At 40.8% G+C, this 16,038-nt stretch overlaps 1 protein-coding gene across 5 annotated transcripts in view; it reads left to right on the plus strand.

Moving 5' to 3' along the window:
* Positions 1-16,038, plus strand: part of LOC144079462 (uncharacterized) — a 31,491-nt gene that overhangs the window by 11,337 nt on the left and 4,116 nt on the right. For 4 of the 5 annotated variants that reach the window (XM_077608246.1, XM_077608255.1, XM_077608268.1 and 1 more), the window contains 7 exons: positions 7,501-7,710; positions 8,421-8,475; positions 8,573-8,663; positions 8,804-9,201; positions 9,857-10,000; positions 10,404-10,562; positions 13,579-13,713. In XM_077608246.1, the coding sequence (XP_077464372.1) occupies positions 7,580-7,710; positions 8,421-8,475; positions 8,573-8,663; positions 8,804-9,201; positions 9,857-10,000; positions 10,404-10,562; positions 13,579-13,713 (1,113 nt within the window). In that variant the 5' untranslated portion in view covers positions 7,501-7,579. Of the gene's footprint in view, positions 1-6,295; positions 6,353-7,500; positions 7,711-8,420; positions 8,476-8,572; positions 8,664-8,803; positions 9,202-9,856; positions 10,001-10,403; positions 10,563-13,578; positions 13,714-16,038 lie in introns of those variants that run through there. The other variant, XM_077608278.1, reaches the window with a different exon arrangement.

Below are 16,038 nucleotides of genomic sequence, written 5' to 3' on the forward strand. Positions count from 1 at the left end.
TACAAGTGTTGCTTCTGCAGGAACACACTCACTTTATGTCCGACACATACGTGAGTAAATCAACCCTACGGCGCTAGATTTATGCCACGATTCCATGTGCATAATTCGAGATACAGCATCCGTAAAACATGTTTGAAGCACACAAGGATGTGATTCAAAACATGTTTTTTGTTATGAATTCATGATTATATTCTGTCTATGACTTTTGTTCTGTGCTTGCTTCTCTCTTCTCGCTCGAGTCCAACCAAGTTTTTCCCCTTTGTGTAATACGCCGTTCGCTCGCACTTCCCACCCTTTTCGTGTTACAAGTCTACTGTTATTCTCAACAAATAATGAATATGGATTCAGTTTGTGCCAGGCTTTAAACGGGCTCAAACTGGGCGTTTTCAATTGGGAGGTTTTGGAAGCTCTATTGTCACCTGCAGTTTCAGATGTATTGTGAATTCTGTGAATGAATTGTTGCAGTGTATGCAGAAAGCAGATGTAACTGTGCTGTTTGCGGCAAAAGTGGCTAAATAGCGCATGACCTGTTACTATGTGGCAGCAGCAGCAGTAGGGGACACTGGGTGGGAGGAGTTGGATTGGATGTGATGCAGTCACATCCAGCTGTTGGGTCGAAATGATGAGTACTATGCTACGGGAGGGAGACGGTGGCAGATTAATCGGCAATCCTACTCATTCAGCCCACACACAGTAACCGTCCCCACTCCCCTCACACCAAGCACTCAGTGTACTCCAGCCTAGGATGTTGAAGGTTGCTGCCATAATAGGTAACAAACCTGGCTTTAGATTGAAATATGGGCAGTGTCGAGGCTGCCAGTAAGGGGGTGGAGGTTTGGAAACGATTTGATGGCTAAATTGTCCTGACAATGTGAAAACAAATCCATGGTAAAAGATTGTGGCAGAGCATGAAATCGAGCAGAAATTGTCTTTGCTAGAATTCAAAGTGTGTTTGTTGGTGTGTGTGTGTGCATGTGTGAGTTCCTTTTGGACCATTTGCATGCAGCAGCCCATGTGACTTGGATTTAGCAATAGTTCAGGATAAACGAAGTGATTCCAACCTTTTGGCGTGCGTGCACTGTTTTTAGCTCCGTTTTAAGAGGTTTCCTAGGAAATGAACATTAATCTGCAAGTCAGGCTGCAGTTGTTAGGTTTTTAAAACACGTAACAGGGAGAGGTTTCTGTGGATCATTTGAAATCCTATTTTAATGTTTCACTAATTTGTAGCTAACAGATTGGGTTGTTGCCTCTACCCTGCGTCTGGCACCCTTTTTCTTTTGTGTCACTCTTTTCTCTCCCCCTTTTTTCTCATGTCTTCTGTTTTCGCAGTGTGACTTTTTCTCTCCCCCTCGTTTCTCTTCTTTTTGGAGCTACTTGAGGGATAGCGAGGGTTTCTCCAAATTGGCACACAGATGAATAATGCATCTAAAGCAAAGGCGGAGGGCCGGGGTTTGATGTATCTGTCAGATTTTCCCTCTGTATTACAGTTAATGTTAGGAGTTTGCCTGACATTTGAGATGCCAAAAACAGATGTTTGTTGCTTTTTAATCTTCATGTTGTTGTTGATTTAGTCCAGGGGTGGGCAAACTATTCCAATCCATAAAGAGGACACTTTTTCACCAATTTGGTGTCCTACAAGTGCAATCAGAGGATTGCAGTCGGGTGCTTCTTGTTTTCTGCAGAAATCTCATTGGTTAAAGTGCCTTTGCTGGATCGGTTGCAACAAAAAGCTGCACCCATAGCGGCCCTCGAGGACCGGTTTGCCTCCACCACTGCTTTAGTCTGTAACGTTTTTGATACTATGACCAGGCAAGGCAACAATGTTTAAAAAATTGATCGGCAACTATTTTTACCATTAATGAAACCATTGTTTAACTTGAAATTGACCAAATCATCTGATTTCAGCTTGGGTCGATTTTTTTTAAATATTTTTTTTATTTTTTTTTAATTCACCCAAAAATTCGTTTTCTGATTTCCCCCCCCCCCCTTTTTTACAGGAAACATTAATGAATGAAAAATACATGTGTATCCCCTCATACATCTTTACATCCCCACTCTCTTATGCATGCACACAGATACACACGCCCTTTTGTATTCTTCACTATACACCCAAACACTGGTGTTAAAAAAATAAACTGCATTCGTGAGCATAAGCTCGCAGTTGCACCATCATTAGAGTAATGAGAAGAAAGTTAATGTTAAAAAAGTAGCATAAACAGCGCGGGAAGGAGAGAAAGAGAGCTTCCCATTCCCATAAGAATAAATCTTAAATCCTGAGAGTTGCCACTGACTCATTCTGCTTAATTAAGCCGAGTTAAGTGAGAGGAAAATGGGGTCTTGGCTCATCTAAGTCGCTAAGAGCTGTACTATACTGTATCTGAAGATCAGAAAATTCCTCAACGGAGCTGTCCCCTTTGCAATCAAAGAAAGAAAGCAAGAACAAATTGTATCCAGTCCCTTTCTTCAATTTGTTCAGGCATGGGCAATACTTCCTTTTAATCCCCAAATTGACAGTACATATACTACTCCTCCCCTTAGGTTGCAAATTGACACCAAAACCAGTGTACATCCCCCACACTGCTCCTCATAAGGATAGGTTTCCTCATCATTATCATGCAGCTTCATTTGTAATTGATGTTATTAGTACACTCCACATTTTCCTCTAGTGAAATTATGCGTGCAGGCACACCAAATCTAAAAGAAATCTGTCAGGCAACCTTTTGGGATTTTCTTTGCGGTTTGCAATGTAGGATGAGGCAAACGAGTGAAATGTCAAAATTCAGTGTGGCTCTAAAAATAGAACAACACAAGAGGCTGCCTTTGGAGGATGTTGCCGGCACATGATTGGGTTTTGAGACAGATAAGACAAACAATTGTTTATACCCAACAGCAACCAGTGGCATTGCCAAATGTCCTCTTCTGAGAGTTACAATCTGTGGATTTTACTAATGTTCATGTCAAATTTATTACAAACCCCCTTGTGATTAGATTGGATTTTTTTAAAAACTTTTCATTCTTCCTATATGCGCCAGAGGAAAAAAAGCTCTTTAAATGAGCAGGAATTGAATTGGGATTGCTTAAATGCAGTCTTATGTAACATGCCTTTTCTTGCTACTGTCACAATAAAATTTTCCGAATACGGGATGAATAAAGTTATCCAATCCAATACAGTATAGCCTAATAATTTATCCATATACATACTCATGGCATAAGAGTTTCAAGTTAGCATAATTTAAATTCGAATACCGTCATATGACAATATACTGTGTACATATTGTATGTGTGTGTGTGTGTGTGTGTGTGTGTGTGTGTGTGTGTGTGTGTGTGTGTGTGTGTGTGTGTGCAATACCAGACTGTAGCAAAATACATACTCTTACTGCTATAATGTCAGTCAGTAGGACCATTTAACAAATGTGGTTCTTTGCCCAGTGAAAGACTATATTTTTAATACTATTACCACTTGTGATCCAGTAAAACAGAGCATTTGTTTGCTACTATTTTCAGCACAAGACGAAAAAAACGCATTCATTTGCATTTGCTGTTCAAGAGTGTTTACAGCAGCAAGGCAGTGGAAATGGGATTGTAATAAAATATTGAAACCTCAGTATCCACTACAATGAAGGATATGCCATTCACATAGGGATGCATTTGTGAAATTTTTTGTTGTGTTTTTTTTTTTTTGTGAAAGTGTGAGAATCAGCTCTGAATATTGAAGCCATACATCTTTTAGTGGTTCCTCTTGGATTTGGTGAAAATAAACTTAATTGGAATGTGCAACGTTATGTTCTAAATGAAACCATGATTAGTACATAAAGATAGAAATGCCACAGGGTTGAGTGGCAATGCCCCTCTCGCACCCAACATTAGCAGATCGCTTCTCTCTTTGTTTGCCTACTAGATGCAAAAATGAGCAGCCTCCAAACCGTGAACGAGAATTCCAATAACTCCATTCTTTGTGATTTTTGTTACTATAGAATTGTCACTGTCAAAGTGAAAACCACTTATTTCTTGAAATTGTCAATTTCATATATTTCCCCCAAAAAATCATTTAAAAGATGAGGGTCTTTCTCAATGTCATCTGTTAATTTACACATATATTATTAATCTGTGAAAAACAGTCTGAGACCAAATCAAATTGTATCAAATAAGAATAAGAAGTGAAAATAGTCTCAAGTTTAAGTAAGCTTTTTTTTAAAATGGGTAGGCCACTTTTGGAAAACTCTGTGTCTTCAATTAACCACCATATGTTTTTGGAATGTGAGAGGAAATTATAGTTGCTGGAGAAAATCCACGCAGGCATAAAGAGAACATAAAAAATCCTCACGCCAGTACCTCTGAATTGTCAGGAATATTTTAAAACCAATCGTCCATGGAACAGCTCTCTGGGTCCATACAATTAGGAAAATTGCACGGACATTGGCTTTGGTAATCCCGGGGTGGAAAGAGGCTTTGTTTGGGAGCAGTCTTTATGTCATCGTTTAAAGCATCCAAGTTTGCTTAGCGCTTGATTATTTCTGTGAAGCCTGTAGTATTGCATTTTTATGTATGAAAAGTGTGCAATAGACTGCTTTTATCGGATTTAGAATTACCAGATGCTTTACGGTAAAATGCTGTATGTCACCCTCAATAAATCACTATGAAAATAATGGCATTTTATTAATGGAGCATGGTTATATTTGAAAAGGCAGATTTATTGATACAAATTGTGCAATGGATAGATTGAATTTAATTGAAAAATGTTGCACTAATGCAAACACTTGTTCTTGCATAATTTTAGGGGTGCTGAATCAAAATGTAGAGATTTCAATTTGTGGTGCAATGCAAATTTATTGCAATGAGATTTTTTTTTAACACGTTTTCAGGCTGCGAGGAAATACGGCACATCTTACACATTAGAAAACTATTTTTAAGCATCCATCTTGGACTAAAAAGAGGATCAGAGTCTTACAGAGGCCGGCTGTACCTGAGCGATAAGCATAATGTCTAGTTCAATAATTTCGAGATTTTCAACCTGAAATGTAACACTTAATGCAAGTGTGGATGTGTTGCAAAACATAGGAAACTCTCTGCTCGGTACCCTTTGCATTCTCATGTTTGCCGTTCTCGCACTTCTGTTCCTTGCATTCACCCATCATTATGCCTCTTTTGCTCTCAATTTAACCTCATTACCATCGTCACCATCAGTCTTCATCAGCACTGTTGGCAGCATTATTATTCTCTACGCCATCGTCATTGTGCTCAGGAATATGAGTGCAGCCGTCATTTCGCTCATCTGATGTTGTGAAATAAAGACAGATGCTGGAAAAAGAATTGTGCCACCTTAGATGGCACTGTGCTGCAGGGGCGTCATGCAGATATGGCTTCTCCTCCTCCGTGCTGGTCTCACCACACGCTGTTGACTGGGCTGTCGGACAAGTTCGGCGATCCTGCTTCGTGCTCGCTGGCGTTCCGCTCCTCACGTCTTGTGTATTTTTCGTCTGAATTTTTCAAAGGGCGCTGACAAAGTGCAGGCGGAGACGGACCGCTGGTGACCTCCTTCTCATTGCCGCATCCTTTTTTTCTTTTAAATCCCTCCCATCCCCTCCCTGCCCTCGCTGAAGGCGTCTCTACTCTTTCCTTCGCTGTCTTCATCCAGTTAACGTCACCCTCGCAATCTGTCATCAACCCCAACCCTACTGTGTGTTTTAAGTAAGCCTCCTCCCTGTTTTCAGGTGTTCACCTTCGACCTGGCCTTCTTACACCCTTCATCCTCTTCATTTGTTTCGCCCTCTCGTCACCTCCTTTGCCGCCCTTTCACAAATTGTCTGATCTCGCTGTGCCTGCTCGCTTGCCTGTCTGATCTATAAAGAGCGGTCTGAGGCCCCAGCACTGCTAATTCATTCTCCGTGCATCACCACACATTTCTGCCGGGTCAGGCAGACACACTGAAAGAGAGGCGAGGAGATCCAGAAGAAGAAGAAGAAGGGGAGAAAAAGCTAGAAAATAGGACATACGGAGTGGAGAGAGTGGAGAGGGGAGGTGTAGTTTTATCTCCAGGAAACAGAAAGAAAGAATCTTTCAGATATTTTTACACATTTTCTTTTTGTAGTTCCTTGTTTTCCTTTCCATACTCCACATCACATCAAGTCTTTTGTCTGTGTGCATAAAGGACTGTACAATGGATCCAAAAATGCAAGAGAATCCATGGAATATTGATCTTGACCTCATTCCTGTTGTACATTTTAGGCTCTGTTTACAGCCCATATGAAGAACCATATGCACATTATGGCTCTACATTTTTCTCTTGCTTGGGTAAATGCAAGCACTCAAGTTCTAACAAAGTGATGGAGTACGTATTCAATGGAAGACCAAGGTGCGTCACCAAATACTGTAAATCAATAAAACTACAATAGTGGTGGGTTTACTACAGTACATTTGAGTACTACATAGTTTTAGGTCATGCATGCTTACAGCAATTAGGTTTCAAGTGAGGGCTGGAGCCTATCCCAGCCAATTTTGGGCAATTGGCGGAATACCGTGAACTGGTTGCCAGCCAATTGCAGGGCACAAGGAGACAAAGAACAGTTTGGTCCCACACTAAAACCTAAAAAGCCTACCATGCATGATTTGGGGATCCGGGAACAGACCAAAGTACCTGGAGAAAATTTACACAGGCAAACTCCACACCATTATATTCATTTGAATAATACTCCATATTTTTAAACAAATCTTCGAATTTTTCTGTGTCTAGGCTTAATAACAGATTACAGATTTTGCCAGAATCTTTCGAGATTGGCGATAGAATCGTGAGCGTGCGTTTTTTTTTCTTGTTTGGAAAATATTACAGCTTAAAAATTAATCATCAAAGAAAGAGAAAAATTTGGCATCTCTGAGTTCCACCTAAGCAGGAGCTATTTTGCTGACAGTGGGAGAGAAAGAAAAACAAAATCATTGACCATTTTAAATGTTGAACGCTAAGTCGTTACAGTAACTATCATGACATGACTGTAACCGTGTCTTTAATCGTATTAAAAATGATCAGTTTTGTAATATCATTTGTATTCCAATAAGACTAGTACAATAAAATAAATGTAAAAAACTAAGTTGGCAACGTAAAGCTATTTTTCTTTTAAAGCTGTAAGTAGTGGAGGTGGTCCTTACTCTGGTGAGACACTAAACTCTGGGGAGCTCAGTTAGTTTTGCTGCAAAACTAACATGAAAAATCTCTGACGACTCAAACGAACGCTACAACACCATTTGATCTTTTTTTAACAACAGTGTATTAAAAAAGGTGTTGGTTAAACCTTTTTTTTCCTTCAGCGGGCGCATCCTGGGTGCCTTGTTAGGCGTTCTATTTCTCAGTGAGAGTCAAAAATAGCAACCGAAATGTCAGAAAGAGACGGTGACAGAAAGCCAGAGGCACGCCAAGCACATAAAGCATTTCTCGGTCTCTGCTGCATTTTGTCTTATCTCTCATTTCTTTAAACCACTGCATCTTTCTACCTCCCCCTATCTCTGCAGGTTTTCCTGAGTCGAGAGTTTGCGTGGCGGAGTTTGAGGCGAGAGCTGAGTTGAGTGGGTGTCAGAAAGCACGTGTGTCATGGCCGACAGCGAAGGGACGAACCTGGAGGACCCTCCCTACAAAAACCTGCTGCTCCTGGGGGCTATCGCGGCAGCGTCGGCCTTCGTGGTCACGATTCTGATCGTTCTCGTGTGCGTGGGCTGCCAAAGGTGAGAGCACAATCACACCATGATAAACTCCACCCATTTTCGCACATGCTTTCCATAACGCTATTAACTCATTGACCTCTATTAACGGAGCCATAGATATCCAAAAGGTTTTAACTGCGAGAGCTAGCATTAAAAAGCATCCCAGCCGGAAGAAATGCTGAGGATTAAGAGAACCCACTTTTGGAAATCAATACAGATAAATGGAATGTATAAATGTATTTATTCAAGTCATTAATGCGGGTCAGAGTTGTCTATCTGCTGTGCTTGGCTAGCAGAAAAGACTAGTAAAAGCTATACAGTGTATGGGGTCATAGAGAAAACATGCCTCAATACAGCAAGCCTCACGCTAAGTGAGATGAGGGGGCGGGGTTCAATATTCACACCTGTACCACAGCGCCTTGTTGTTTTCCTGCTTCATCTCATTGTTGCATATGTTCCATAGCTACTGTTTCCAGTAGCGACAGTCAACGATTCAAATGGCTTTATTGCCTTCTTTTACAACAAGTTGATATGCAAAAAAAGTTGGGGTGGGCACAAAAGTACAATCATACTGTGAGAAGACGTACTATATCGCTTCAGTCACTGATGACAGGGCTCTTATATATCGGGCAGTGTGACGCTGATCTTTTCTTCTGTATCTGTCAACGGTGCATGTATGTAAACTCTGTCCAGTGTCTCCCTTTCACCATCCTTATTTTGATCTTTATCAGAAAAAGCAAGAGCAAGCACCCTTCAGCCGGCGAAAAGGGGACATCAGTAAATATGGTTAGACATACTTTCACTTCTCCTTTTTGTGTGTTTTTCCCCTCAAATGCTTGTATAAAAATACTTTTGAATAAATGCCGCCATTTGTTTTTGACAGCAAGGTACCCTTCGACATCCAAAACTAAACTCCATGAGCAAATCGGACACCAGGCTGCATGAGATCAATCGCTTTCCCTGCAATGGAAACTGTAAGTGATTTACAATAATTGTGACAATTCATGGTGCAGGAAACGTTGCGAGGCAGACAGACAAGTGCATGGCAAGCTCTTTTTACGATTCATCACCTTAGCGCTGTTCCGCTTTCTCCTCCACCCCCTCCCTTGTGCAGCTGTTAGTAAGAGCCGCCCAGCCAGCATGGACCTCCTTCTCCTCCACAGTCGGCGCTCCCAGTCAGACCTGAGGCCCTCCCAGGGGCGCCAACTACCACAGATTCCCACCAGCCCTCAAGGATCCAGTCAAGGAGGAGAAGGGGACATGGGAGGAGATGGAGGAGGAGGGGAGGCCAGAGACCACACTTACACCGAGGTGGCCCTGCGAAATAATCCCACTCCGACACGCGCTTTGGACGATGGCCTGTATGAAAGTGTCAGTGTCCGGGATGGGAACGCGGGCTCCAAAGCGACTGCTGCGCCACCGCCGGCATCAGCTATCACTCCAGCTGCAGCAGCCAGAGTCAGCCAAAGCTCACCTGCTAAACCCAACGGGGCTCGCAATGGCAATACCAATGTACGTAAACACTAATACAGGCGGTGTTGATGGCCTGTAGACATTTCTTATCAATTAAAGCAGAAGTGAGTAACCCTTGGAAGTATTCCCTCTATTTGGTGATGCACATTTATCCATCTTTCCGCAAAGAGGGGATAGGGCAGGGGTAGGGAACCTATGGCTCGGGAGCCATGTGTGGGTCTTTCCATGGGTGCATATGGCTCTCCACTAAGCTGTGAGATAAAATATGGAAATCACTGGTGAGACAGCTGAGTCCCGAACGCACCAATAGGAGCGTCACGTCGACACTGTGGCTTTGACACTACCTTTAGCACCACTTTAATCATAATTTTGTTTTTCATTACTCTTCTGCATGCATAATCTCATTGATACTGATTGATAAGCAACAGCATGACAATGTTGTCAAAATAATTCTGAGACTTTTTGTACTTTAAAAGTGGTGAAATGACAAAAAAAATCACACATTTTCATGTAGTTTTACTTTTCAATTCTGAGAATGGCTCTCAAGGAATAGCATTAGAAAATATGAATTGTTTATGGCCTGGGATATGGTGTTAAAGTCATTTTTCAACTGGCCTGGCTATTTCACAATTTATCATTAATGATGAACAGGTCTTTTTTTATTCAAATTGTTGTATTTGTATTTTCTTTGCAGAGTGGCAGAGGGAATGGCACCATTAACGGAACAACAGCAGGGAAAAATAATGCGGTTAACATGTCCCCACTGTCTTCATGCAACCCCCTGGCTGCCCCAGAACCTACTGCAGCTGACTATGCTTCAGTTCGCAAGTTCAGAAAGGTAAAAGGCTCATGGGTACTTGTGTTTGTTTAATCTCATGATTGATTTGTTGATTGTAATTTGGACGGTTTGATTGCTGAGCCCTGCATGTATTTAAAATACTTTTTGTGTAAAGTCTTCAATAGTTCTCCAACGTATTATGGGGAAATTTGTAGTCATTTAAATCCAATTTCATCTCAAATGAGCAATTTTTGCAATAATAAATGGGGTATTGATTTTACGTAGTTAACAGTGAACCCTCCAAAAAATCGTTTTGATTTCTTTCCAAATATTTGAATTCGAAAACTGACCGCAATGATGTGGTAGTCTCAAAATTCATGATTGATTGACCTGCATGAGACCCAAGTTTATTTATGTTTGATGTTGTTTTGCTTAAGCTTTGTCCAAAATTCTCTTCCTGAAGGTTGACAAGACAAACAGGAAGGAAAATAACGGAGCTGACAGCCAGTCAGACCAATCGAGCGTGAGCGATTCACCCTCAACTGCTCCTCCGCAACTCCATCGCAGTCAGGAGTTTCCTCGCAAAACCCTGGAGCCCTTTCACCTGCACTCATTCCCAAAGGTAACTACGAATAAACAATAAAGTTGGGGTTGTTCACAGTCAGGGTTAAGTAGTTCAATTAACCACTAGAGGACACTGTTTACAAAGAAAATATAATACTGACTACAGTTCGTTCTTTAACTTGAGCACTAACCCTTTGGGCATTTTTATTGGTTTGCTAAAGTTCAAGCCCCCCAAGGTGTGAGGATAAAAGGTAACATTATAGAGCAGATCTGACTATAGGCCTTACTGCACAAATTTCATCAAATATGGCCCTTTAGTTGTAGAAAACACTGGCTATCCATCCTTTTAAAATTATACTTTTGTAGTAGCATTTAACAGCAGATGGAGTCCTATTCATCTATAAAATCCCAAGAGTTTTTGATAATGTCTGTAGTAGCTAAGTGCATGTTATGGCACAATTTGGATTTTCATCCATTCTTTTACATGTCTAATCATCCGCGTTTAGAATTCTTTTGTAGTGGCAAAAAAATATTCTCTTGACAACAAACCAGCTTGTACCTGCATTAAATAGTTTCCTCATAAATGGGGCCAGTGGTGCTATAACTACTAGCTATGGGTGCGCTTGGAGAGTTGAATGCACATTGAGTTCCCGCAGATACCCATGGGAATGTCAGTGTCTTTTCATAATGGAACACTGGGACTTAAGATACTACATCTGATTTTAGGGGCAGCACCAGGCAAATTCTCTATTTGAAGGGAGTTATGTCACAGCATCGCACCAGGTGCTGTCTCAATTCATTAAATACAGAAGGGTATTTCACTCATGCACTCTTCTCACATACTCCTTGTCAGCTATTTTGCTATGATATGGAAGTGTACCCTTGACCAAACTTTTCTCAGTTCTTGTGGCCTACCCTATCCAGAATGATTTGCTTGCTGCTTCGGTTGAAAATAATGTGCGACCCCTACATTAAAACACAGCTTTTGAACACACAAACACTGAGTGGCAACATCATGCTGCAATTAAATGAAAAAATATTATTATTATTTTTTAACGAGGAAATATGAAGCTCATTTGTCAAAAACAAAAATCCAAAAATGCGTTGTTTAGTTATTAAAGCCAACAGGCTACAAATGGAGAGGAACGAAAAAGTGACTTGGATTCTTACAAATGAATATTCTATGTGTATACTTAAATAAAATCTTAAACCCAAATACTTCTTAACAGATTAAGTGCAAATGTATTTTTCTAAAATGTCGGATACAACTGAGCTACCTCTATCCAGATTCCAAATTCTGCTAAAGAGATACGACATATTAACTGGTACTACTGCTAGCATTTGCATAGTTCTGTGGTTGTGATTGCCTGCATGTGTTAGTATGCAGATGTTGGTCCTCTGCCACTTTGCTTTGAGCTGCACCATATTACTAGCTTGAAAAGAGTGGAAAGCTACATTATGTAAGAACTTGGCCGGGTCCCCAACTGCCGCTGTGTGTGTTGAGGGGTGGAGGGTGAGATGTGTGCATGCGTGCAGACGTGTGAATGTGTTTGTGTACTCCCATGGAGTCTATCAGCAAGTCAGTCTAAAAATGGCAACCAGCCGGGTTGAACCAGGTAGCCAGCTGCCGATAAATAAGGCTCACTACTTGAAGCTATTTTAATCTGGCTCTGATTTCATAGTACTTCACAATGGAGGAGTGAGTACATATACTTTCAATAATGTTCACGTCACACACTTGTAATAGATTTTTATTTGCTTCAATTAGCTGACGTTGTAAAACATTCATACAGTTAGAACTACAATACAGAAAGGTGTGTACAAAGTCAGAATAAAAGAGCAGTTTGTGTTTGGTTAAAATAAAATAATCATATTTCTTTTATTTTGTAATAGTTGCCCCCTTTTGCGCTCTCTGTGTGCTAATGTCAGTGATACATTTTTCAAGAATTGAATTGCATAAAACTTTTGAACATGTTGCTCTACCAACATGCACCAACAACTTGATTCTATAGCCACATTCTAGCAAATCATACTACCAAAGAGACCTAAAATTATTTTAAGGGGTTAGTTAGAAAAACAGACTCTCAACATGATAAAACAAGAAAATTACAAGGAAAACGCCTAATGCTTTTATACAATAGAACAGGTGTTATGTTACAATTATTTAGATAGGCCTCGTTCTGTATAATTGATTGGATTGGATTGGATAACTTTATTCATCCCGTATTCGGGAAATTTCGTTGTTCCAGTGGCAAGAGGGTGAGGATGCAGGAATAGGAAAGGCATTTTAGACATAAATAGATAGGTAATAGATAGGTAATAAGTAGGTCAAGAAATAAATACATGAATAAATGTAGTATTAAATGTAGACAGAGTATAAAAATAGTCACATGCATGTTTTCTTTGTCCACTTTACCAAATATTAAAATGCCTTACTGTGGTTTAACTGATTTTAGTTAAGCTTTTCTAACATAAACTAGGCTTTATAATACTGCCCTCAGGTGGTCAAGGTATGCAAAGAAACCACACAGTTACTGCAATGAACTAAACACGATGTAAAATGTAGTTTTTATTTAAATATATTCATGTTTGAATCAATGACTGATCATTCAGCGTCAGCTCGCACTGTAAAATCATGTTGGACCTCTATTGTTGTCAGTAAATTGGATATGTAATCTCAAACCATAAATTATAATACAATATGGAGTGTTGTTTGTTTTATGAAATAAAACAATCATTTTTATTTTGTATTTTTGTGGGTATACTGAAACTAATTAATAGAAAGATTATTTGAGAGCCAGTTATTTCGAGTAGGAAGTGCAATCAAGGAATTAATTAAAACTTTATGTCACGGAACAATTGTAATTAGAAAGATCTTGTCAATAATATATATAAAAAAACATCCTAGACGGAATTAAAATGAAGTGAACAAAAAGCTAAATCAGAAGTGAATATCACGACTTTAGTATGGTATTTGGTATTGCAAGATAAAAGACACTTTTACTTTTTACGTTGACCCGAATTTATTTCCAAATCATAACTACAGTTACTTGCCTTTGATTGATGCCCACTAGGAGCCCGTGTTCATGGGCAACGGCGAGCAGTACATCTGGAAGCCACCAGAGGACGATGATATCATCACTTTGCACCCACCTCCTCTTCGCATTGAGAATGGACAGGGGCACCCATCGCCCCCAACCGCAAAAGAGGTAGTTTATCCTCCTTGGTATTTTGCTGGGGGAAGGGGTATTCCCGCAGAGGACTGGTAGGAAAGACACGCAGACAGACAGAGCCATCTGATTTGTGGCTGCGATGTTTATAGATGGGGGCGCCCCTTCGATTGGGCATGCCGTCATAACACCGTTGGCCTGTGACCCGCCTGTCATACTTTGCTCGCAGTCAGAGGTTAGGTTACATGCATCCCGCAGACCCAACCCCCCTGCTTGAACCCTGGCCGCAGTTCCCAAGGCACGCCCCTTCAGCGTAAGCATAATCATCACTTGCTGCCAAACACCTAATCTCTGCTTCTCCTCTATAGAGATTTTTTTCCCTCCATGTTTTTATTTATTTATTTATTATATTCCGAGCTTGAGTTTTTCCAAGTCAGGATGTGCCCTGGCCGGGGACTAGGTGGCCAATGGGCATATTCATATTCTTCATATTTATGTATGGAGGAGATGTCTGGTGTTGAGAGCAGGAAGTCTGCATTGCCCAATCATGTCTCAATGTCACATATCCCACCACATCTGCTTCCACAAACAGCAGCTCCTCCCCCATTAATCCAGTCTCAATCCGCCCGTTCTTTTTCTCTGCGCTCGTGCGGCACACTAAGAGCCACGAGCCGTTAGGAACACGTCATACATGGTGGTCCTGTGGTAGTTCTAACCTGATGGACAACTCTCTGTTATAGTCTAGTTGAAAAAATGCCAGTAGCCTGGGGTGTTATTCTCTCTTTAAAACTTGTAAATCAAGTATTAGAGGAGTTGAGCTATGGGTAAAGCTTTTACAACGCACATACAGCAACTCCACTCGACCCCTTGCCTACAGAGCCGCTGGCCTTGACTGCACGTGGTGCTGTATCAATTTCATTGTCTGTTTTCATTTCTTTCTCTGAGTTTTTCACTTGTATGCTACCAAATTTGTAGTCTGTAGATGCCTGTATAAATTGGATCTTTTGGAGGAGAGAAAAAACAGAAAGAACACAGGCAGAGGGGAAGGCAATAGACAACATACAATGTGCAGGCTTCCTCAACAGCTGCGTCCCAGTTCTGAAATCCCCACCGTCTTGTGACTTCCTTCCTCTGTTGTGCGATGTTGCAAACTTGGTGTGCACAAACAGCACATGTGTGTGCTCAGGCGTGTGCGCTGCACCGTTTGTGTAAACACACATGCCTTGGTCTTTGTGTATCCAAAAAGGTGACAAAAGAGATTTGTAGTGGTAGCTTGCAGGACCAGTTTCAGATAGAGGCAGGGAGAGGTAATAGCATTCAAACTCAAATTCAGCGGACTCTCAAGATACACATTTATTTGTTCTCTTGTCTTGTTTGTAAGTTGAAGAAATTGTAATATTTTTGATCAAGTGTATCCAGCAGAAATTATTTTTGAATTTAAAAAATAACAGAACATTTTTTTCTGCTTTTCAATAGTGGAGGAAAACCCAGAGCCACTCTCGCATTCAATACAATGAGATGTGAGATGTGTGTTTAAGAAAAGACTTCAAACGCATCCCAACTTACATGGTCTGCATGTGGCTCCAGAACTTTTGGTTGCCTGATTGACCGATTGGTCACTCAAAATTGTCCCTAAGGTTGTTAGTCTCCTTGTGCCCTGCGATTGGCTGGCAAACGAGATGCCCCCACCAAAAGTGCTTGTTGTTGGTCGGGATAGGTTCCATGACCTCCGTGAGGAGAGGTGGCTCAGAAATTTAATAAATGAATATTGAATAATATGATACTCCAATTTAATATTTGAATACCAATTATGTGTTCGATGCATTTAGGACTTCCCTTCACATATTTAACTACCAGAATACATTAGGCACGCACTTGCAAACACGGGAAATGTCCGGAATGCACGCACCCCACATCTAAAATCGCAATGCCTGGTACATATAAAGCAAATAAAATGGGAGCAAAGTCCATTGACGAACACCACTGAGCAGTTTTTTTTCTATCAGCGGGGTTGGACGGCGCCCAGATCTTTCACACCAAAGCTCGCTGTTCTGCTGCAAAAGCACTTGTGAAACTTTAACAGGTCTGTCTATCCACTGCTAGACTGATGCTGATTCTCCGTCTAAACCTCGCTAGTGCGATAACACAGTTTACTTTGTCTTATCCGACCCTGTCAAAATAGGTCAGGTTAAAGCACAGAGCAAACACAGTGCCACTCTCACATCCACACTATCAGGCTAACAACACTTTCTGTACACCTTCAATTAGCACTCTTGAAGTTTTTTGGTCATTGTACCTCATTGTCTGGCATTCATTTGGTCACAGTTATTTGTTTTGGTATTGGTTCTTTATAAATGACAACTA

Source organism: Stigmatopora argus, chromosome 1, assembly GCF_051989625.1.
Source record: "Stigmatopora argus isolate UIUO_Sarg chromosome 1, RoL_Sarg_1.0, whole genome shotgun sequence".
Taxonomy (NCBI): Eukaryota; Metazoa; Chordata; class Actinopteri; order Syngnathiformes; family Syngnathidae; genus Stigmatopora; species Stigmatopora argus.